The sequence below is a fragment of the Phodopus roborovskii genome, unplaced genomic scaffold (genome assembly GCF_943737965.1).
Source record: "Phodopus roborovskii unplaced genomic scaffold, PHOROB, whole genome shotgun sequence".
Taxonomy (NCBI): domain Eukaryota; kingdom Metazoa; phylum Chordata; class Mammalia; order Rodentia; family Cricetidae; genus Phodopus; species Phodopus roborovskii.
The window spans coordinates 14,986,919-15,011,327 of NW_026126567.1; the positions used below are offsets into that span (position 1 = coordinate 14,986,919).

General features: G+C 38.6%; 1 protein-coding gene across 1 annotated transcript; it reads left to right on the forward strand.

The window, feature by feature from the left end:
- The first annotated feature begins 56 nt into the window (after nucleotides 1-56).
- On the forward strand, nucleotides 57-17,763 carry Mrpl13 (mitochondrial ribosomal protein L13). The gene is made up of 7 exons (XM_051202504.1): nucleotides 57-220; nucleotides 1,854-1,977; nucleotides 6,235-6,328; nucleotides 9,128-9,188; nucleotides 11,811-11,897; nucleotides 12,993-13,114; nucleotides 17,527-17,763. The coding sequence occupies exons 1-7, from the start codon at nucleotides 194-196 to the stop codon at nucleotides 17,546-17,548; spliced, it is 537 nt and encodes a 178-aa protein (XP_051058461.1). The 5' UTR covers nucleotides 57-193; the 3' UTR covers nucleotides 17,549-17,763.
- Nucleotides 17,764-24,409: the final 6,646 nt, after the last annotated feature.

Below are 24,409 nucleotides of genomic sequence, written 5' to 3' on the forward strand. Positions count from 1 at the left end.
CACTCTCTTGGCTCGCTTCGTTACGAAACGGCTGCTGGAGATGCGGGACCGGAGGAGCGCGGTGGAGAAGCAGACGAGCGCTCGCCGGCGGTAGGAACCCTCGTCCTCTGCCGTCTGTGTTTCCGGCCGGATCGATGGTGCTGGTGCTCCGACTGGGGGTGTAGAAACTAAAGGACGCCGGAAGTCGGGAAGCATGTCCAGCTTCTCCAGGGCGCCCCAGGTGAGCTCGCGCACTTCTGGCGTGGTGGTGTGCTCCTTACGCTCGCAAAAATGAAGAGCGGTGGTTCACGGGGATTTAGTACAGAAGCTGAGGCTTCGGGAGAGCTGACACCCGTGGCCAAGAAGCGCCACAGGGAGTCACATGCCAGGGGGTTGGGTGCTGCTTTCTGTCTTCATGCTGCCCATTTCGTATCCTCTGTGAGCTACTAAGTTGAATGACACGGAACAGTGAAAACCACTGAAAGGTGTTTGTTTTTGTTTCGTACAATGGAGACTAGCCTGGAAAGGGAGAGGATGGAGCTGTGTCTGATTTAGCACAGTTTGTGTCTAGCATGCAGGAAGCCCTGGGCTCCATCACCAGCACCGTGTAAACCTGGCATTATGGTGCACGCATGTTATTCCAGCTCTTGGGAGGTGGAGGAAGAAAGATCCGGAGTTGAAGGCCATGTTTCTCCGCTACCGAACGATCTTGAAATCGTGTAGCCTGGGCTACATGAAACTGTTTGAAAGGAAGAAAAGAATGAGGACCTGTATGAGGGCTTTGACCTAGAAGCCTTACGCAGAAAAAAGGCCTGGCACTCAGGCTGCTGATGGGAGATAGACTGTTCACAGATGGCCATCTGTTAAGGACAAAAGGAGAAACTCAGTTTGAATTGTATTCTAGTGTGCCATGCAAGACAAGTCAGGCTAAAACACTGGAGGGCTGAAATGGCCACGGTGTGTTAAAGGGTTGCGTGTGGGTGAAAGAAGAAACGAGAATTACTGAAGATTCTGGTTTGGGCAACTGGAAGGCTGTGGTATAGGAACTGGAACTGAAGTAGATTTTAGGTAGAAGAGAAAAAAATTGGTTTTCTGTATGTTAATCCAAGATGACTCCTAGCCTAATGACACTTGAAGTGCAGCTCCTTTAAGTGTAGTTAAGTATTAGTCTGAATAGGAATGGGGGAAACTTGTCTTTGCATATGCATGAACTAGTTTAAAGTTTAGGATAACTAATATAAAACCCCAAGCTGAATTGTATTTTTCTAGCATATATGCATAATGAAAGCACCTGGTCAAGAGTTCCTGGGATATAGATAATTTTCTTAGTTTGAAGATACTGAAGAGTGTGATTTCTTTTCCTCGGGTGACATAAAGATGTCTGTTGAAGACAAGTGTGCAATACCAGAGACTCTGGAGGATGAAGTGGGAGGGTTGTAAGTTCAAGCTTTAGCAGGGTACAGAGTGAGTTCACAGCCAAACTCTGACTCAAAGGCTAATGATGTGTCTCAGTGGTGGAGTGCTCACCTAGTATGCCCAGTATCTCACACACATAGAAATGTTGGGTTCCAGCTGTGTTTTCTGATTGCACAGTTATATTTAACTCTCCTCGAACTGAGTTTTTGAATTATCTTCAGTTGTCAATTGGCCACCCAACTTTGTATATGATATACTTACTATCTCAATACAATAATGAGAAAAGATTTTAGAGCTGGTAATGAAAACAACACAACACACACACATATATTTTAGTCCTAGTCTGTTTTTCAAAGTAATTGTTGGCATTAATTGTAGAATACATATGATGGCGTGTGATAGTGTATTTAATTATTTCCATTCTCACTAGGATTTTCTTCGTTTTCTTTATTTTCAAGCAATGGGCCACTTTTGCTCGAATGTGGTATCTCTTAGATGGCAAGATGCAGCCCCCTGGCAAACTTGCCGCTATAGCATCAAAGAAGCTTCAAGGACTACATAAACCAGTGTATCATCAGCTGAGTAAGTATTGTCTTAGACCCATCATTAGCAGCCATAGTGTACACTCCTGAAGAGGAGCCTGTGAAACTTGTGTTTAAGGGTTCCTTTCTGTGGTATATGAAGATTCTGTATTCAGTCCTCATCTGGTGCTAAACTGAATTTGACTTATTGAAAGAAAAACCACAAGGATCAGTTCTTCCAGGACAGACCCATTTTACACTGTTACCAAACAGAAAATCACCAGCACCCTTACTTTCACTCTTAATAGTGTCCTGGTTTGCACTATAAGTTGGGTCTCCCTTCTTACACATAGCTCTTCTCATGTGACATTATAACATAACTCATTTGTGAACTAAGCTTATTTAATACACATTATCTCTCAGAGGGTGCTGCACAGCATGCCTTTGCTCAGCAATATTACACAGTATTCCAGTACCAGAGTTGAGGGATACTTAAAGAGTGAAGGCACTTAACAAAAAATACAGATGCAAAAACTACCACACCAAATAGAGAAGAAGTAGAACTTTGCTTTCTGTAGCCACAGCTGGCAATGTGTGTGTCAGGCAACTCAAGTTCTAACAGCTAAGGAAACTTACAAATAGGAAGTTATGAATAATGAGATCAACTGAATTTTGAAAGAAATAGCAGCATTTGTACTTCCTGCAAAAATTAATGATTTAAAAAAAAAATGGGCAAACCAAAACCATGCATCTTGATAGAATTGCAGATTTGTACAATTTCTATGACTTGAGATGTTGTACCCAGAGGTATGCGAAAAACTGAAGGAAGAAGTTAGTGACGTTCTCATTGTCCTTCAGCTATGTCATAGTGTACTTGGGACCAAAACTGGGATTCTGCCTTCTCACATAGGCGATTCTATGTGGTTGTTAGTACATACACTATTCCTGTTCATGTATTTTGTTTGTTCCTTGGGAATGGAATCAATAAATAGTAAACAGCTTCACTGAGACTGTCTTTGTAGAAACAGCAGTGATAAGAAATTGGAGGTAAACTAAAACAAGTCATAGTCACCTAATTTCTGTCCCCAGGGACAGCAGGTATGAGCCTCCTCAGTAAGTTCTTTCTTTAAAAGGGAGTCGTTATTCCTTATGTGTCCTGTAGATGCTACAAGGGCACATTCTGCTAGAACATAGAAAGAGCTATCATGACTGCCTCTAGGCCATCCTTTCCTAAGAGTAGAGAATGGCTTGTCTAAGAAATCGGAAACTTAACCTTTTAAAGATTATTCCTGCTTGCCTCACTGAGTTGAACATGAACTACGTCAGCAAAGCTCCTTATGACCACAAGATGTCACTATAATCAAATTTCTAAATCACCAGTGGTTGATAAATGCATTGTCTTTGAAAAGTTTATTTCTAATCAGTAGTTAACCAGGCATTAGGTATTCATAATTGCTCTGCACATTTTTTGTTTTTGAAAATGAACAGCAGATAGTTGACCATTAAGGTATCAGAATGTAACATCAATAATATTTGAACTGCTTGATTTGTCAGGTAAACCTTTTGAGATGTTATAGGAAATGGACAAACAGGCTTGCCATTTAGAAATTATTTTGTTTTGTTGGGGATTGCACCTGAGTCTAAGACATGCTAGGTTAGTACTATAACTCTGAGATGTGATTTTTATAGGTCAAGGAGTAGATGACAGGGACTCATAGTGTTTAATCACGGTCTTCACAGTCAGCCAGTGTTTGTGGTCAAACACTGACCTCTGGCTACACATGGGCTCAGATGCCAGAAATCATGTTCACATGCGTTTTTCCAAATTTGACAGTAGAAAATTAGAAGTAAGCATAAAGACCAGTGCCAACGTTTACTGTTATTTACTTTGAATAATAATTTTAAATTTTTTTACACCAGATCTTGCAGTATATAAAAACAGTGCTGCACTGGTTGAAGGAGTCAGGCCTTAGCCTCGTGACCCTACATCACATCTAAGACCTTAGGCTCTTCGTTTGACTTAAATTGGGAGGGGAAAGTGGGGGCCAGTGGGAGGAAAGGAGAGAGAAGGAACTGGGATTGCAATGTAAAAAGTAAATTAATAAAAAAAGGAAAAAGAAAGCCCCTTGAAGATGAAAAAAAAAAGCTATGCTAAAGTGGTGCTCATGAAAAGAGGGTAAAAGAAGCTACAGACCAGAGAAAACCACACCGTTAACAAAGAACTGAAATTAGTAAAGAAACAACACTAAAAAGTCACCCTAATGAACAGGGTATGTGAGCAGATGGCAGGTCCTTGGAAATCCAATGCAAGACACAAGGGGAGATCCAAATTAAAACCACTGTAATCTTTAAAAAAATAAAATAGCGATAATAAGTGAAAACAAGAAATTGTGCTATCCACCTCTTATATAAAATGACAGTCTAAAAAAATGATGCAGGAATGCCAATTTATTTACATTCAATACATGGACAGAAACTATATTTTCTACTTAAAAGTTTAAGATTGTGCTAGTGTGTGTCTCGGTGAGTGAAATGCTTGCTACGCATGACTGGCAACCTCCGTTCAGTCCCTGTGACCCACAGAAAGTGGAAGAAGAAACACACCTTCAGAGCATTGTCCGCTGACCTCTGTGAGCTTTGTGGCACACATGTACTTGCTTTCACACAAGCAAAGTAACAACCTTTTAAATTTTTAAGTAAAGATATTTGTATTTCATTAACAAATTTAGACAAAAGCCATCAATCATACTTAATCAGGACTATGGTCTTTTCCACCAGTGGTTACTTTTATATTAATGTATAGTTCACTTAAAAACATTTAGTTGTGAATCCGTTTTATTTTGAAGTAGTTGGAAGGTGTCTTAAAGATAAAGAGATTTGACGTAACTTCCTATGGAAAAAATAATCTATGCATTAGATGGAAAAGATCTTTTTGCTTTTCTTATTTGTGGTATTTAATGACCCTCAAAGGGTTCTTTTTTATGTTTGTAAAGTTTTTAAGTGACTCTAGATGTTTTTTACATTTTTAAAGTTTTTAAAGATTTGGGTGTTTTTCTTCAATAGGTATCACAGCTGAGCCTGACTCAATAGTCCTGTGTGAGTGTCAGCAAATAGCCTAACCCTGAAAGGCCCGGCTGCTATAGCTAGGAAGTGTCTGAAGCTGGGCTCCTTCCCACATGCTAGGGCATTCTGGGACATTTCACACCCTCCGTAGCTGATCTCCTGGCTCCCTGTCCACCATTTGTCACTTTTAGGAGCTTTTGTCATTTCATTGGGCAGATACCGTCAGACGCTCCCTTCCAGCCCATCAGCAGGCTTTTTATTTCCTTTAGCTTCTCACCCCTTTTACACTGGCAATGCAAACTACTACTTTATCTCCTTTCCTTCACCTGTGATCCTAAAATACGAACCTGTCTGAAAATTCTGTGGTCAAATTCATTCTTTGCCTAGAACCTTTTCATGCGATTTTTGGAGTTTATAGTAGTGTAGTAATTTATACTTATTATTTTAAGTGACGTTTTAAAAATATGGTTCAAAAATCTCTTGAAGTTTGTTGTTTCTAAGTAGTAGAATAGTGATTTAAGATTTCAGATTAGTTAGTGACTTTAGGAACAGTGGTTTATGTGAAAACTTGCATGTTGACACTTCTAGGCAGATACAAACGTAAAGGTCTTTTTCCTAAGGAAGTCAATACAATACATGCATTTTGGTTTTCGGGTCATCTGCACTGTTCAGTATGTTTGCAGTCATTGCTGAGAGTGCCATTCTAGATTTAACTAGTTAATTGTGGTTGGAAAACCCCTTGTGGTAGTACTTAAAGCATAAAGCTATAGTGTTCTATTGTCCTCTAAAATTGAAAAGAATAATAATCAATTGTAATGTCTCACATTTGTTTCTAATTTGCCTATTGTTAAAATGCTCTTTGTACTTTCGTGTACATGTTGTTTTCATTTTCTTTGCTATTTGTAAAGGAACACTTAAAGGTAACTCTAATAGAAATATTTAAATGTAAACATTTTAGCAGGAGAGTTATCAGTGGGAGGAGCAAGGAAAAATAATAGTTTGCCTCTAAAGCATGTGTTGTCTTCATTGTCATCTTTAGAAAATGTCTTTTACCTTCCAGGGTTGAGATTTTCCAAGCAGCCCGCCAGCTCTTTCTGTGCTTTCATGGTATCGAAGGGAGCAAATGTGCTCAAGGGTTGTGATGTTGCACTGTGCTTTTTATTTTTGAATGTGTAACTAAATGATCAAGCCGTGTTTTATAAGGCTTTGATGTTTTCATACGAAGTCTTTCTGCCTTGCTTCCTTTGAAATCCAGGTGACTGTGGAGATCATGTTGTCATAATAAACACAAGACACATTGCATTTTCTGGAAACAAATGGGAGCAGAAAGTGTACTCCTCACATACTGGGTAAGAAAACGCCATGGCTAAGGAACACAGTTCAGATGTGAGTCTTCCATAATACTTTTGCCCTTGTTTCAAAGGAAAAGGGTGGTGCTTTTAAACATGGGCTTGTAAGAGAACCCTGATTTTACTAATATTGCATGTTTAGCTTAGTGAACAAAAACAGACTACCACACAGTACAGCGTCCATCTTTCTCCTGCCTATACTCCGTCTATCCGCAGCCCCGTCTGAACACGGAAATCTGCCACGGAGGGTAAAGCATGAGCACTCCTGCCTAGCTCTGCCTAGCTCCCATCTGGTCTGTCACCATCTCTCTTTGGCAAATGACTTACTGGGTGCGCTGTGAGTTCTCGAGGACACTGGGGTTCTTTCTTTCCAGCTAGGCCCTCTCTCACTGTAAATAGATTGTCTTCAAGGCCATATCAATATTGTGCTTCATAACATTTACTGTCAGCCCAAACTCATAAGTTTTTTTCCCACATGTCCTCGTTAAATTATGCCTCTTCTTTTATATATGTTTTAGTTGTGTTAATCCACTAACAAGAGATTACTTTCGCTCCATTTTAGATTTTTATCTCCAATATTTTATTTTGAGATCCTGATTTTGCGACCTATACTGAGTCAACCCAGAGTTTCAAATGAAAGGAGAAATTTACTTAAACCTAACTCTCTACTGTCATCCAAATTATGCTTATAAATGTTGATCTTCCACTATTTTTTTATTTTATGTGTATGTATGTTTTTACCTGCATGCATGTATATGCATGGAGCACTTGGGTCCAGTGCACAAGGAGGCCTGTGGTTTTGTGGCTTTTTCATGAATTCATACCTTTAAGCTGGATGCCATTATGTAATACGGATAATAAAAACTCAGAGGCAGACATTGGGATTCAAGCTGAAGATTAGAAAAGCAAAGCAGCTAAGCCCCTAGAGAGTTCTTGCTGCTGCCGAGGCTGGGTGATCCTGTCCTCAGTGTGACTACAGCCTGACTACTGCGTGAGACTCTGGGCTCCTGTCTTATATTCCTCTCTAGTGCTGGTATTAAAGGTGTATGCCGCCGCCACCCAGCCTCTATCACTATGGCTCGCTTTGCATTCTGACCTTCAGGCAAGCTTTATTAGATCATAAACAATATATCACTACAGGTCTTTTCCAGAGTCATTCTATCATTGCAGAAGTGCACCTGGTTTTTGATGACTGTGCCATAACACAACATTAAAAACGACTTAGTAGTGTTAGGTTCTACAGTTTTTATGCACATCTGATTATTTTCACTTGCTTAATAGTAATAGTGAGGTTTCTTATCTTCTACCTTTGAGTATTTTTTCTGGGGAGGGGCATAACTTACTTGTTTGGGCTTCTCTGAGACAGACTTTGATGCAGCCCAGACCTGCCTTGAGCTTGTTATGTGGCTGAATCTGGCCTTGATTGAACTCCTGATCCTCCAATGCTGTCTGCAAGTGTTGTATCCCCACAGTTTATGTGCTTTTAGTCTAGTAGGAATATTAGTCTATTGTTAAATTTTTTGTTTCTTAAAAACTTTATGGTATTCTTTACTGTTACTTCATTTTTATATAATTTAATCTGGCTTTACCATTGAAATTCTTCTGATTTCCTGTCTCAGAAAGTCCTTTCTGAACAAGTAATTTATGAGCTGAGCATTGCCTTCTCATTGCTTTTCATGTTGAACTACCTTGTCTAAATTCACCGAAATGTTTTGACATGACTGCCAAAAGTCTTGTCATCACTCTCTTTAAGACAGGGTGCTGTCTTGTGAACCTGTGCATCCCTCATGCGCAGCAAACAGATGCATAGAGGGTGTATGTTGAGTTCATTTATATGAGAATCTCGTGACTGTCATATCAATCACATTCCTTTACTGCTCCAAGGCATTTCAGTAAGGGAAGAAATGTAGTTGCTTTTCCCTTGTGAGAATCAATTGCATATCACATTACTCGAGTCATCCCCTGCTTGGGATTTGCATTAGCTTTCCAGGTCCTTTAGGAGAAGGTCCAAAGTCCTGAAATATAGCATAACTGGTATTGTGCTTTAGAATTTGCCAGCCCAGTGTTAAAAATAGAAGGATAGTCTTTAGCATAGACATCACAAGGTAATTTTCCATGAAGGGAAAGACTATAGGAATAGACGTCTAGACCGGTGTTTCTTCTTTTAAAACTGAAATTCCTTGAAACAAATAAGTCGTAGCAGTTTGAAAATGACTCATCTCTCTTGGTAAATATTTAATATGTTTAAGTTGAAGTCCTAATGTTTGGCTTACTCAGTCATCCTAAAATGTTTTCAGTATTTCTTCAAAGTAACTTAAATTTAGGTAATGCTAAATGTTTCTTTTAGCTAGGATAAGCACTCATAACGATGTATTGTTGTCAGTGTCTTACACTTTCACAAATAAGATTTTCTCCTTTGATTCAGAATTTTGTAAAATCAGATGGGTCAAATAACAGTTTTTATTACACTGCCTCACACACACACATAACACCAATGCCTCACCATTATCTGTGAAATCGTTATAGACACAAGAATAATACGCTTTAAACAGCATATCATACTTATTTAATTTATTTATTTTTAATGTGTATGTATGTATGCATGCATGTATACTTGTGAGTATGCATGTACATGTAATACACATGCTTGTGTGGTGGTCAGGATAACTTGCATGTATGTACATATATATGTTTGTACATTAATTTTTAATAAAGTTTCCAGAAGCAAGATGTAATTTGTTAGAATCATTTGGTTATTATGAAAGGATGGTCAGCTTAACATGTTTCTTCTTCTAACAGCTACCCTGGTGGGTTTCGACAAGTAACAGCTGCACAACTTCACCTGAAGGATCCAGTGGCGGTAAGCTTATTGTTTGTGTCATCTGGGCAAGACTCATTCGGATTCATTTACCATGTCCCTTCCAATAAAGGCACCATTCAGGGCAATACCTGTTTCACCATATTACATAAAGTTTTATTAATGCCATGTTCATTACCATTCAATTCTATTTCCTAATTACCATCATTAGTAATATCAACTCAAAGAATTTAGATACTTCTTTATTTTGGGCACATCTGTCATTATCTAGAATACTATAAGTGTGCTGTAAATACATTCGGAGAAAGACATTTCTATATAGCTCTGTCAGTGGGGGATTGTATATTATGAAGATTTAATGTTAGGTGAATCTAAGTTTGGGATTATAATCTTAGAACAAATAGATAACATTAGTGTGTTTAGCGTTCCTTATCTCCAGTAATGGTTCTTACCTTGAACTCTGTAGTTTTCCTAATTAGAATATAGCTGTATCAGTCTCCTTTTGTTTTGCATTTACCTGAGATCTTATTTTCTATAGTTTAAACTTCCTAACCCTGTCTAATATCCACTATCCCTCCCAGTACTTCATGGATGAGGAGATAGATCCCTGAAGGAAGGCAGGGGAGCAGTGGATTGTAAGCAAATAAGAAAAAAAAGAAAAAAAAAAAAACACACCTCAACAAAAAATAAAACAACACAACAGAAGTCAAATAGCCAGACAAGTAACAAGAATAAGGGATAAGTAACAAGAATATTGAATTGGAAAGGCTAAGAAAATATTGAAAAGGTGTGCTTGTTAGAAATGAAACCCAGAGCGTAGCTTTTGCTAGGCAACCATTCTACCACTGAACTACATCCCTAACCCTACAACATATTCAACATATTTTGATGAACAGTTAATAAACACTATATATGTATGTGTGTATGTGTGTGTGTATATATATAATATCACTATTTAAATATATAAAATAAGTATTAATGATACTTAATGAATATTGTTTATTAATAATAAACATTGTTAGTAATGTTTATTATTCAACAAGGTTCAAATCCATATGTTTGCCCCACTACTACTAAAACAAAATCTTCTTTTGCTGTTTTACAACTTATTTTTCCTTCTTGCTATCAATAAACATGGCCTTTCAAGTATACGCATACAAAAAACAGCCCTTTGCCTTTGGTGACTACTAGCATTTTTCTTAAATGCATTTATAAGTGAACAAGGTATTATTCCAGAAATACTCCTCCTTATTTTCATAAAAAAGTTGGAGGGAGGGTGGATAAGTTGTCATGATGAAACCATTTGTTTATACTCCCTCGAGTTTTCTTGATGATTTAAATGTAGGAGACGGATATTCTATTATAGTAAGACCTGGCAACCATTTAGAGGTTTACATGTTACTGTCTGTATAATACATGTTCGGACACCACTTCTTAGGAACTAGTTTATGTTCTGTTTCATAGTGTGGTTTTACACTGTCACAGCTCATGGTATTTTGTTCATCTTACTTGTTATGGCCTGTATAGAAAAATAGTAGGGCTGGCTGGATGATGCTTTTTCACATAACAGTTATAACAAATTATAAGTTTAAAAGTTTCAAAGTTAGTTTCTATCTCATTGGGTATGTTAACTGTACACTAGGAGGCAATATAATTCAACTTTTTAATGTTGACACTTAATAAGGTTTGTAAAAAATGTTTTTTTAACATTTTTGACATTCAAGTTGCCATGCAACAAATGGGTTTAATTAGGGCAATGCTCATGTATCTTTCTACTTTGTTCTAATTAGTTTTGATGAACAGATATTGAAACAATACAAAACGTTGAAGGCATAGAAAATATTTCATTTAAACCTATTTGCATTGTTACCTTATTGAAAGATCTTAATTTGTTAACATTTCATTATTTTTCGGTGAAGAGTGTTTTACCTGCATGTATGTGTGTGCAATGCCCCCTGAGGGCATACATCCTAATAAGTTATGGAGAGACATGGATTTTGGGTGTGATTGCATATACTGTGTTTCTGTTCCTAGGTAATACCATTTACTTTGAATGCCTGTAGCCATTTGATAGATAGATGAAATTAGGCCAGTCTATATCCACAGTCAATGTCTCTGCTGCTAGGTGATGCTGCTAGGTGAGGTTGATTATAGCCCTTGCTTCACAGCATCATGAATATGCTGTTAAAATGAAACACACTGACTACCATACAAATAGTCAGTTGTTGGTGAATGTTGCCTGTGGGCATTGCTGTAACTTGTGTCTTACTGTCAATATAACTGTACTTAGATTAGTTTATGAGTTTAAATCTCACTGGTCTCCTGTTGGAGGAGGAGACAGGATTCAGGTCCCACTGGTTCTTATGTAAACTTAGAAGATGACTTGTGTAAAATTAGCACATACAAGGGTTATGTCTAGTCCCTTCCATCTGCTCTTTTTCTCTATCAGCCATAAGAGGACAGCACCTCTAGAAAACAGTAATGTAGAAGGTAGTAAAAGTTCCTTTCTGGTGTTCCTGTGAAACTTGCTTCAGTCTGTTTCTTTACTGTGTTCACATGAAGGAATCTTTGCTGTCCTTTTCCACCTCCATCTCTAATTGTATTTGCTTTCAGTCCATCCTGAGTCTCATCATCTATTAAGTCCTCAGTGGATCTGTTTTTCAGATTGTGAAATTAGCTACTTATGGCATGCTGCCCAAAAACCTGCACAGGAGAACGATGATGCAAAGGTTGCATCTTTTTCCAGACGAGGTAAGTCAGCAGCTCAGAGAACAGTGCTTTAACTCAGTGCCCAGGGAAGCCTTATTTGCAGCTTTCAAACAATTGCCATAGGTTTATCTTCAATAATTGTCTCTCTACTTCCAGCATATTTATTGTATGTTTATATGTGCACACTCATACACAGTGATAATTATTCTTATGTTAAACCATTAAATGACATCATTAAAATAAAAATCAGAAGATCTACAAGTTCTGTTTGCATGTCAGATGCTTTTTTCTTTTCCTTTTTTTAGGGGGAGGGAGTGGGGAGGTATTCAGGACAGGGTTTTTCTCTGTAGCTTTATAGACCAGGCTGGCCTTGAATTCACAGAGATCTGCCTGCTTCTGCCTCCCAAATGCTGGGATTAAAGGCCACCACTGCCCAGCTTCTGCTTTCTTTTTAATGAGAATTATTATGAGTGCCCTATGAAATGGAGATCCTCAGTGTTAGTTTCATCAACTGTGAGAAAGTCATTTTGTTTCATTTTATGTGATAAACAGTAAGCTTTCTGTGGATCACAGATAAATAACTCTGTTGCTAATTATTGCCCATGGCTTAACAAAAATGTTTTAAATTATGATTTGTACAGGCTAGGTCACTGTCTGCATAACCAGACTAAATTCTGAGAAGGCAAAGTAACAGGGTAGAGTGAGCTGGCTCATCACTCAGTTGGGTGGAAGTGTGAGCATGAACCAAGACAGCTCCTTCTTGTAGCAGACAGGAAGGGAATAAATTAATGACTACATTTTCAAAATTGAATTGCCAGGATGGCATACATCTGTGATTCAGCACTTGGGAGGCTGAGGGAGAGTGATCACAAGTTCAGAGTCAGCCTGGGCTATCGAGAGTGTTTTATGGCCAACTTGGATAAAACATTGTCTCAAGTAGCAAAACAAGGGAGGGAGAAAAGAAGGGAAGGACCAGTTACACATCACTGGTACATTGTACTTTTCAGGAATTTATACAAACTATTTTAAAAATTATGGTGTTTTTCTCATTCCTTTTGCTAGTTTTTAATACTTTTTATTGTGTATTAATAGGAAATATATTTTAAGAATTCTAAGTACTTAATACGTTTAATTTAGGATATTCCTGAAGATATTCTTAAGAATTTAGTGGAAGAGCTTCCTCAGCCACGTAAAGTACCTAAACGGCTGGATGAGTACACCCAAGAAGAAATAGAGGCTTTCCCAAGAGTGTGGGCCCCGTAAGTATGCTTTCCTTGTGTCTTTCCACTCTTCTGTCTTTCAAGCAGACCTTTAAAATAGTAACATCCTTAAAGGTGGTAGGAGTAAACAGTTTCTTTTCTCCTTTGAAACTCAGCAGCTGGCTATTAACTACAAATAAACTCCAATGGAGATATTGGCCCTAAAGGTCTTTAAACCCGTGGCCATGCTAGGTAAGTGCAAGGGAGACTTCACTTGAGGTTACCGTATTTAGAGTGACTGACTTTTAATGATCAATCCACTGTCATTAACCTAAAGCAGTGAGTCTGGATTTTTAGATTGTTTCACAAGACAAGAATGTCTCTTAACGAAAAGTCCTTGACTCTGGAATTTTAGTTTTGATCCTAGAAGAAAAAAAATAAAATAAAAAGTTTTCCTTTCTTCCATATAAATTTCCTGTATCTTATGCCTGTAATGACAAGTTGTCTCCAGGCTTCTTTGACTTGGAAATACAGATGAAGCCTAACTCCACCTTCTCAGGCAGTGCCTCCTGCAGTCCTTACTGGCTTAGGCTCACCATTGTAGGCTGTTGTGTGGGCTTTCCTTTTCACTACCGTACTTATTCTAGTGTCTTGTACTCATTTGATTTCACATGAAGACTACATCCTGGTCTTGCTTAGTACCTGGCATGCTTTATCAGCACTCAGCAGATTCTTACCAAGTGAATTAATTAAGATGCATAATTTTCTTTATCAGCTTTCTTAAGTGAAGTTCTAAAAATATAATTTAGGAAAACAATAAAACAATCATTTTTCAGTTTTTACAAATATATCACTACCCAGAATAATTTATATCTTTTATTATTTGTCTCCCTATATTAATAACAGTAAAAATAGTAAGTAAGAATTTACAGTACTTTACATATAATTACAGCTACTTATCCTCTGAGCATACTAATAAGTTAGTATAGTTTGATCCCCATTTTCTATAAGTTGGAAAATACAGGCAGAGAAAGGTGTGGGTTAGCCACTAAAATCACATAATCCTAAGTAGTGGACTAGAATTGAGCAGAAGGTGGCCAGCTCCTAGGTCATCCTCCTAGCTGTAGTACTAGAGTGTCCCCATTGCCCTGTGCATCCATGTTTTCCCAAACTGTAAACATGTCAATGACTACTGACTGCCTGTGGGTGTAAGTACTGAACGTCCGTGCATCTAAGAAACCGCAACTCGTGGAGTTGCCACATGTTCTTAGGGCTCAGTGAGTGTTTCTGAAAATCCCTCAAAATTAACCTAGACAACTTCCATACTTAGGCTTGGATTTGCCTCTATATGACCTAGTTCTGTACCCTAAACAATCCTATTTCCTCATCTGAATTTACCTAGTACCCACTTGCTTGGTAATATAGCATCGTTATATGAAACTATATACATAGAAAGAATGCCTGATACTCAGCTTTGTTAAATCACATTCTAAAAAAGTCAATAATCTGTCCTATAAAGTCCTATCAACTTGTCTTCTGTGACAACCTCCCAAATATAGGTATTCCATGTCTAATAGTCTCATAGAATCACTGTCAAAAGTAAGTTAATAGTCCTGACCAGGAGAATCATTGTAGCCATTTCTTAACTTTATCTCCCATGGGTGCAATTTAACCAAATATGTCACCAAACACATCTTATGAACTTAAAGTTATAATACATTTTAAAGAGTTTAACAAAAACAGTGTGGCAATATATTAACATTGAAAATTAAGTCTGTTTAATATTACTATATCAAACAGTAAAGCTACACTGCTTAATGTAACTGAGTATCTCCACTGAATAAATAGACTCAGAAAAGGGCTTTTCTGTGATTACTTTTAAGGACATTCTCAGTGGAAGCTGGAGCTTCTTGGTTTGGTTTTGAGTTACTACTGTGGGGATGGATTTTCCTGCCCTTTCTCTCCATAGTCCCCTGTAGCAGGAATATGCATTAGACATTGGGCTTTCTTTATGGCTCATTAAAGTTGTGATCTTTTCTCCTAAGTAGTTATGCAGCACATGGTAACTTCTATTGCCAAAATAGTAAATGAATATGCATTTACTGAAACTTTATCATGTATAGGTATATTAATCATTTGACATAAATTATTCAAAATGTTGTTTTCTCTTCATATTAGATCTGAAGTCAGGTTCAGGTAGTTTTTAGTACATGAAACACATGTGATCAGGAAGAGGTTCGGAGACATCTGGCTGGCCAGCTGCAGAACTGAACCCTGCACCACTGTTAGTGTGTGGCAAGGAAGAGGCTTAAATTTGATGGGATTTTAATAAGCTTAAGTTTCAGTAACCACAAGTGACGGCCTCGCTGGCCTATACCATTGATGGTTAGCATTTCATAAATTCTGTGTAGTTTAGAAGTAAAATTAAAGTATCTCAAAAAGCATTTAATTCAATGCACTGAAAGTAGAATTTATTTTTGAATGTTCACCTGTATGGGATGAAAATCTCTCTCCTTTTGAAGGAAGAACTTATTTAAAATAAACTTTTATTCCACCAAAAAATAACTGAACCAAGAATATAGTCTTACTTTGGAATGTAATCATTAGGCATGATTCAGGGTCTATCTGACAATGATTCTGCAGAGACAGGGCTGAAGCAGGTGTCCTTGAACCACACCAGGAGTGAATACACTGGGAGGGGCCTCCTTTGGAGGGGGGAGGTGTGTGTGTGTGTGTCTGGTAATAAAACTTGTATGGGGATTTTTGTTGGCTTTTGTAGTAGGGAAATTTATAAACTTTCTCTTGGAGGCTAAAACTTTTGAACAATAGTAATAATTGTCAACCTAAACATTAAGCCAGTAGGTGATTAATAAGTTTGATTATTAATGACCACTTCTAAGGCCATTGAAAAACACAGATATTTACATTACTGTTAATAACAGTAGCAAAATTGTAGTTATGAAGTTGTAATAAAAATGATTTTATGGTTGGGTCACCACATGAGGAATTGTATTAAAGGCTTAAATATTAGGAAGGCTAGAACCACTGATTTAAATTGTTTTAGTGCTTAAGGAAGTTGTGTTCTTTTAGGCCTACTCTCAGCATGTACTAAGGAATTTTTTCCTAGTTATTGATTAGTCTTTCTTTGCTTGTTTGTTTGGTTTTCTTGTCTTTGTTTTTCAAGACAGGGTTCCTCTGTGCCTGTCCTGGAACTCACTCTGTAGACCAGGCTGGCCTCAAACTCACAGAGATCCACCTGCCTCTGCCTCCCAAGTGTGCCCCATCATCACTTGTCTGATTAGTCATTTTTTTTTAAACAAGAGATGAGATCTATTGATAACAAAAATTGTAACTTTTTAAAGTAAAGCCATTTTTCCATTTTGGTAATATTGGCTATTCATCTCACTTCTTTCATTAATGGGTAAATTTGTCATGTTAGTGTCTTTTACATCTAAAGAATACAGAATTTTGGGGGAAACATGCTCTAGATAATACAAATTAGGTGTGTGCCTGTATGAACAAGTGTGACTGTGGTGTATGCACTTAGTTATGCATCTCTCCTTACTTATGAGAAGAAATTAGAAAATATCAAGGCTGCTCTTTACAGTTCATTTGCTCGAAATTGTAGCTTTCAAGTGAACAATTGTTTTAATACCTTCAGTAATTATTGCCATAATTTTTGTAGTTTTGCCAGCATATTATACAACTCCAATGATTATATACTCTGTGGTGCTCTTGCTGAAATGGAAAATTTTTATTGGTTCATTTTAGACGTATTTAATTTTGAAATTTTGCATAGTTCTGTAGAACTGTTATTTGGAAAAGTACATTGGTGGACATTTTTATCTTGAACTGCCTTGCACTTTAATCCTTCACTTGTTAATGATGCTTTATAGTAAACCAAATTCACCTTTATACAGCAACAGTGCAGAGTTTGAGCACCACTGACTGCTGTAGACCTGGGGATTTGTGGTGCTGTGCTTTGCTCACATTGGGCCTTCTAAGCAGTTGTTCTTCTAGATATGAACAGATCAGCGACACTTGTTACCATAAAAAGAAGTCTATTCTAAGTGTTATTTTAGGGGTTTTGTTGTGTTTAAAAGCATATTACACTTGCATCCCAAGGTCTGAGGCCAACATGTGCGAATCCATTTTCTCTTGCTGTGGTGTGAGATCCAGGGCTCATTCTTAGGTCACCAGGCCTGCACACTAGCACCTCTACCCACTGAACCCCCGACCAGCCTGAGAAACTGAACTTTTCAGTTACTGAGTATATAGATATCAGGGGTCTACTTCCAAAGTGCTTTGAAGTTGCCTCTTCTGTTTTGATACTTGGGTTTAGATGCATTTTAGAAATATTGTTCTCGGTAAACAATACTTCCATTTTAAATGGGAAAGTAATCTTCTGTTTCAGCCAGGAGAAAATGAAATAATGGTGCATGAATAAATACACACGTTTTTTTATCTTTCAGACCTGATGATTATCGGCTGTAGGAAAAATAGGAATGGCGAAACAACAGCAGGAGACGGGATACTTCCTGGGGAATTGCCATGACCCAGGACAGAGAGGAAATGCGCTTGCGTTCCCTGTGGGAAGACTCAAGGCGGGCCTCATCAGGATAGTGCAGTAGAACATACTACTTTACACAAGTGTCTTATGGAACCTGCTTTAAATGCTATAAGTTTTAATAAAACTGCTTACTAAGTCATCTGTTCAGTGTCCCTTAACTGAAAACATAGCCGCTGTACACTGTGCTGTTGTAATAGCCAAACATCCCCCATCTGTATGCATTTCCTCACCAAATGGATTAATGTTCTTATACCCGTGAACAGGGCCCATCCTACCTGTTCCTTGCTTTACCTTTCATGTCTGTCTTACCTCCCATTCTGCTAAACTCATCATTGCAGCCCAGTTCAAAAGTGTTTACTCTAACAAGTATATGCTTCTGTCACCTCTTTGTCCTGCATAGCCAGTCCTGCTCTTTATGGTCTTAAGAGATGCTAGAGGATGTAGCAGCTGGAGGTTAACTAAAGGTGAGAATGCTCTGATGTGTCTCTCATGAAATATCCCTGTATTGGTGACTCATGTTCCCGTGAGAAATTCCAATGAGCTCATTGGTTCAGCAAGCCACGCTCAGGTGAAATCTTTGCTTTGGCTTGTTGGTACCCTGTTAGGTCATCAGTCTTACAGAATCCTCAGTGTAGCTGTGGCTCTTTTTCTGTAAACTTACGTGCACTTCCTTCTTGGTCAAGCATCGTTGTATTCATGTGGAAGTCAGCATTGTGTTTATGTCCCTTGGTGCTAGGAAGGCTGGTTACTAGGCTCTGTTAAAGATGGGGCTGAGTCTTTGGGAGAAGAGAACAGTTGTGGGAGGCCATGAGGTAGACACCTAGATAATATTCTCAGCCACCATCTGCAGGGTCTGCATCTGATTTCATACTGCTGTGCCATAACATTTATGTGAACACATGCCGGAAGTCTCACAGCTAAGTAACTAAGATTGTGAATATGAATACGATGAGTGAGGGGACGTAATCTCGTTTGTGGTTTTGTTGGAAGCAGCATTATTTCAATCATTTACCATGGCAAGCACTAAAAGTCTCAGAAAATTTTTTTAAAACATTGATTAAAAAACAATTTAAGAACTGTATGAGTAAGAGTCAGAAGAAATGTCAAAAGGGTTCAGATTCAGTTGCCTGGTGTACTCAGTTGCTGGTTTAGTTGAAGGTGAGTTTTACAGTCTTGTGGGTGTGTTCTCAGAAGGAGCTTGCTCAAGTTTGAGATAAGAGATATGAATCCCAGCATTTGTCTTGTTGAGGTCATAGAAGCACCTAGAAGGGTCTTTCCACCAAGGCTGAAGGATTATAACAGCACCTGGTTTTGCCTTTCATTCTTTTAGGTTATTTGTTTCCCAAGAACTCACTGTAGAAAGACTAGCCGATTCTGGATTGTGTTATCATTTGTATGAGCCTGTAATTGTGTGCAATGCCTTTTTTATAGCTCAGAGAGCTCTTTGCTCAGCCATCATTTTATAAGGTGATAAGTGATATTTTTCTTTTCCCCAAATAGATCCTAGATTAGAACTAATAGAAATGTCTTTGGATGAGAGAGCCAAGGGCTTTAGTCAATTATACAATTGATTTTCTTACAGTTCTAGGTATTCATTAATCCTCAATCCAGAAGATTGACAACTGAAGGCACAAGGAAAATTGTGCAACAAAAAGCCAGATTTTACAAAGAGATTTAAGTATGTGTTCACTAAGATGAGTTTTACATCATTGTGTAAAATAGCAAAAATGCTACAAGAAGAAAGAATTCATCTAATAGAAGCTTCCCTGTTAGGACAGTGGCTTTCTGACAATCGCAGCAAAGCCACAAAAGTTGGAAAAAATGTAATGCCTCAAGATTAGCATTATCATCACTCGGGGCTATACCAAGTGAAATAATATCATAAACATGTTTTTAAAAACCTAATTACAGAAGGGCTTAAGGAATACAATGTAAGAAATGTTGAGTTACCTATCCTGGTGGTCAGTAGCCAGTGGGGTTTATCACCATCTTTAGAGTCTGTGTGATGTGTTCTCAGTGAAGTTGGCACATGTCTGATGTGAGAATGTGAATCTAAAGTTCACCTCCACTTGCATAGAAGAGGAGTGGTTGGAAGTACCTGGAAAGAACACTGCTCCTCCATCAGAGTAGTCTTCCATGCCGTATTCTTTTTCCCTTTTAGTTGATGAAGCCGTCTGGCTTTCCTTATCCTTCAAGAAAGACTACCTAGTTCTGAGTTTTAGTTATCATATTTGAAAGACCTTTATACTGGGCTGTTTTCCTTTCATGGAAATGGCGTATATACTTCTTATTTATGTTTTGGATGCCAAGTCCTTATTTTATATTTTTATGGGATGCCAAGTACTTATTTTTATAAGGAGACAGCAGATGTTTTCCAAAGGGGTAAATCTTAAAAGAAAGCCAACGTTTTAGTTAATTATCAATATATTAAATAGATTTAAATATTTAGCCATTAAAATTAGTTCCATGGTCATTATTTAATTTGGTAGGAATGTTCTAAGTAGGAAAAATTCTCCTTAGAACATTATCTCTTATGTTAAGGCAGTGGATCTCTAACAAGCAAAGGTTTTGCCTAATGGAAAACACATACAATATGTATAAAAACCTAGTCACAAGTTTTAAATGTCTCATTTAATAAAAGGGAAATGCCCTTGTTTTTCTAAGCCATTTTTAAAACATTACTAAGTATTAGAATTAAAAAAAAAACTTCATTGTAAACAGAATCAAGAAGTTTTATCTCAAGATATGAAACTTGGCCTTAAATTTTATAATAGCTTTTATAAACAGTTTATCATTTACAATCCTGCCCATTTCCCTATGTTTGGTGCTTACACACTTTGTATAGCATTTTGGTCCTCTAATATTTGCATCCAGTTTCATTTTGGAACAATTCTCTTAGCATCCAATGTCTTTCTTGCAATCAGAAGCATTTTTCCCTTTCTTCATCCTTCTTTTTTCCAAAGTTGCATTGCATACCTCTGAACTTCATGTCATTTTTTTACTTGGTAGTGTTTTCCTTGTCATTATTTTTGCTACTTTTATAGAATTTAGAAGACATTTTAAAGATAATCCTAAATGAAAGCATATGCAAAATAAAAGTAGTTAATATGTAATTTTTAACTTAGAACCTGTTTTGGAAAAGAATCCTTATCAAGATATATCATTACATATCATTGTTTAATGAAACCTTTATCTTATGACTTTAATGATCCTGCTATTATTTGTATACTTCCTGAACAAAAACTGGATCAAAACTTGATTGAGGTTTCCAGAGTTAACCAGGACCCAATGGAATTTACTTAATAAATTCAAATCGCTCTACTTTATGTACAAAGCACTTTTTATGACTTTCATTAGAAGTGTCCACTTATATGAGTATTACCCTCTCTGCCAATTCCTAAAACTGGAAAAAGGAGGTTAGAGAGATGTCCCCGCAGTTAAGAGCACTTTCTGAGATGTGACAGGAATCTGAGTTCCAGCACCAAGGGCAGTCCCTGAAAGAGTAGCACTTACCCAGCCCCAACAGACTCAGCCGCCTGGAAGATTGTGATTAAACCTGGGTTGGAGCAGGGGTACCTCGCTGCAGTGCCTCCTAAGTGACACTGCTGTCAGTAAGTCATCTCTCTGTCTCATGTTCAACGAAGACTTAGCAGGAAAATCCAGAAAACCCTCCATTACAAAGCAGGCCCTCATATGTAATCATACTATGGCCATACTTATTCTAATTCTTCCTCTAACGAGGTAACTGCGTGGAACTACAGTTGGAGAGGCTAAGAAGTAACCCTTCCTGGTCTAGGTGAACTGTACCACATGGTGGCCTAGAGGATGCTAGTGCTAGAGTAATACTGCCATCTTTAAAGGTGACTGGAGAGTAGAGTTGGGTTTTGGTTTGTTTTGTAAGATAGAACAGATGAACTAGGTTTAAAACAAAACACAGCAAAGTCCCTATAGTGCTTTCTGTCCTTTATCTCTGCCCCTTCCCATCTAGAGCTAGGCTCTGTCATTCTGCATGGGCCGCTTCTCAGTGTGTGACAGTTGACCAAGTTGTTTAGCCACCTTCTCCTAAGAAGAGGAGTTTAGTACCACATTCATCCAAGAGCAAGGCTAAGTGTCAGGACTCTCCTGAAAAAAAAAAAAAAAAAAAAAAAAAATCCTGTCCTGGAACAAGTAGCCAGATCAACAACCACAGCTTAGAAGACCCAGAGGGATTTTCAGCCAAGCTGTGCAGGGTGGAGTCTGGAGTGAGTAGAACCCTATTTAAGTATCAGCTTTCCAAGACAGACCTTAAGGCATAAGAGAGATAGCATTTCCCTACTCTGCCCAAGACATCTGGACAGAGCCAAGTAGATTAGCAGCCCCGCTGCTGTTTGGGGCTTCACCTTGGAAGAATGTGACTCTGAGATGGGCACCGGTAAACCAGATGGTCAGGTCCAGCAGAGGACCGGTTTTTAGCAGGCTAACAGCCAGCAAGTTTCAATGTGTGTTTTTTACATGAAGGAAGCATTAATAGGACCCCTGAAGAGACAAGCATTTGTAAGCAGGCCATTTGGATGACAAGGAACTCTTTGATTTCAGACAAACCTGATTGGACTTGGCTTTTGCTACTGTCAGGCTTTGACTCCAGAGTGAATTCCTGCTAAACCCTCACAGACTGGCTTTGAGAGGTCGGTTGTGTTGTGGGGGTGCACATGTGCTTCACAGGCCCCTGGAACTGTGCTCAAGCCCCTCAGACTGCATTAAATCCTTGCAAACGGAGCCTTTGAAATTGCATAAATCCTTGCAAATGGAGCCTTTGAAATTGCAATGCCGTTTGGCTTCTTCTGAAGCAATCACAAAACCAAAAGGAGTCAGTCCAGCTCTTCAGAGGGAATTCAAATTCACATAACCCAAATAAAATATTTGGATAACTTGTTAAAACAATATTACCAGGGATTTTTTCCCATTAATACACTGTTACCCTCATGGTGTCTAGGCAGAGCCAGTAAATCATGGAGAAATATGAATGCATGTATTCTTCACAAAGTTGACCTGGAAGTCTAAACTCTGAGTGCTGAGTAAGCAGTACACTTGCCAGTCTGTACTAACTACACTATGTTTCCTCTCAGTCATTCGAGTGACATTCCTGTCCCACCGCTCGGTACCCACAAGAGTTTGTAATTACCCGAGATGCACATGTAAGTGAAATGTTTCCTCCTGCTATGGACCTCACTCCAATGAAAGGAGGCAGGTAAAATAAAAATCTTCATATGGAAGTTAAACCTAAGTTATACATAGCAGAATTTAAAGTTGAGATCTCTTGCCTGTTACCACAGTAATCCTATGTAATGTGACCACCAAACAATGCTTTTTTAAATCATGTATGTATGAGAGATGGGGTTCCGTTGATTGTGAAAGATTTTAGTTTGCAGAGCAAGGATGTAGGAAAGGGGCAGGAGAATAATTCTTGCAAGCGGAATATAGAAAATCATAAAGCATGGACATTGACATGGGAGGAGAGAACAGAAATTATGAGAACAAGAAAAGTTACTATGGTGATGGGGCTAATGGTTATATGCTAGACTGATCTTGTTAAATAGGGCTAGTTACAGCCAAGAGAAAGCCAGAGTATGAAAAATGTTTCTCACAGGTCTTGGCCCACAACAAAGAAATAGGCCCCCAACCCTGGAACAAATGGTCCCAGGTGAACAGCCCTGTCTGGGTCATACCTGGCCAATGGACAAGTCATTCTATGGTTTTTCCTCTAAAGAAGAACAGGTCACACCTGGGTGATCTCTCAAACATGAGATCGTACTCTGTAATCAATCACCTTGTGCCCCATGCATGTATGCTGACTACGGTCTTTCTCTATAAAAAGAGCCTGAACCCTTTGAGGAGTGTGCAGCTTTCCCCGATTGCTGTCACCCGAGTGCACTCCTTGAATAAACACCTCTTGCTTGTTGCATCTCCTGGTTTTGGTGTTTGTGGCTCAGGGCTCTCCCATCAGCCCATCAGGACCCCAGAATTAGGGTTCAACAATTGCAGCTAGGCTTAGTGGGGCACTCCTGCACCACTTAGCTTAGATCCAAGTCTTGTCCATGTGTCCCTGGTTATCCTCATCAGTCTCAGGAAGGGCAGGAAGGGAGTGAGCAAGCTCAATGGGCAAGCTTGTCAGACCCCTGCTGTGCCATGTGTACGAGCACACATTGGCTTCTGTGAGTTAGTCGTGGGCTTGGGAGGTCTTCTCATGACATGAAAGGAAGGCGGGGGTGGGGGTGTTTTTATATTTAATTTACCCAAATGAAATGAGAAGAGGACTAAGAGGCATCAGAAGTATCACAAGTAGGGCATACTACAGTGCAGGAAAACATTTGAAAAAACTTTCAAGAAGGGATATTATCTGGGAAAAGGGGATTAGAGGCATACAGGTGCAAGCACCCTCAGACAGCGGCACATCCAACATCTTAAAAAAATTTACTCACTTACCTGAAAGTGCCCTGTGAATATTATCAGCTTAGAGGTGGCACTCTACAGAGATGGACTGTATATTGTATAGTAGAGGTGTATGTCTGTGTGTCTGTTTCTGTGTGGTATGTCCATGTATCTATGTGTGTATGTCTGTGTGTCTGTGTGGTGTCTGTCGGTGGAGAACCACCAGGAAACTCAGCAAAGCCCTCTCTTGTTGGACTCTTATTTCACTGAGTCCCCATTACTGGCTTCTCTCCTCTTCTTGCCCCTTAGACGCCATGAACTGTGGGGCTCTGCCTAAGTACCTACGGAGATGCTCCTTGGTCAGTTACCTCTGCATG

Bases quoted from the DNA above. Each gene is read 5' to 3' on its own strand.
- Mrpl13 (XM_051202504.1), top strand. From the start codon at position 194: ATGTCCAGCTTCTCCAGGGCGCCCCAG. The intron at 6,329-9,127 runs GTAAGAAAACGC...TTCTTCTAACAG, and splicing joins GTGTACTCCTCACATACTGG to CTACCCTGGTGGGTTTCGAC. The intron at 9,189-11,810 runs GTAAGCTTATTG...TCTGTTTTTCAG, and splicing joins ACCTGAAGGATCCAGTGGCG to ATTGTGAAATTAGCTACTTA.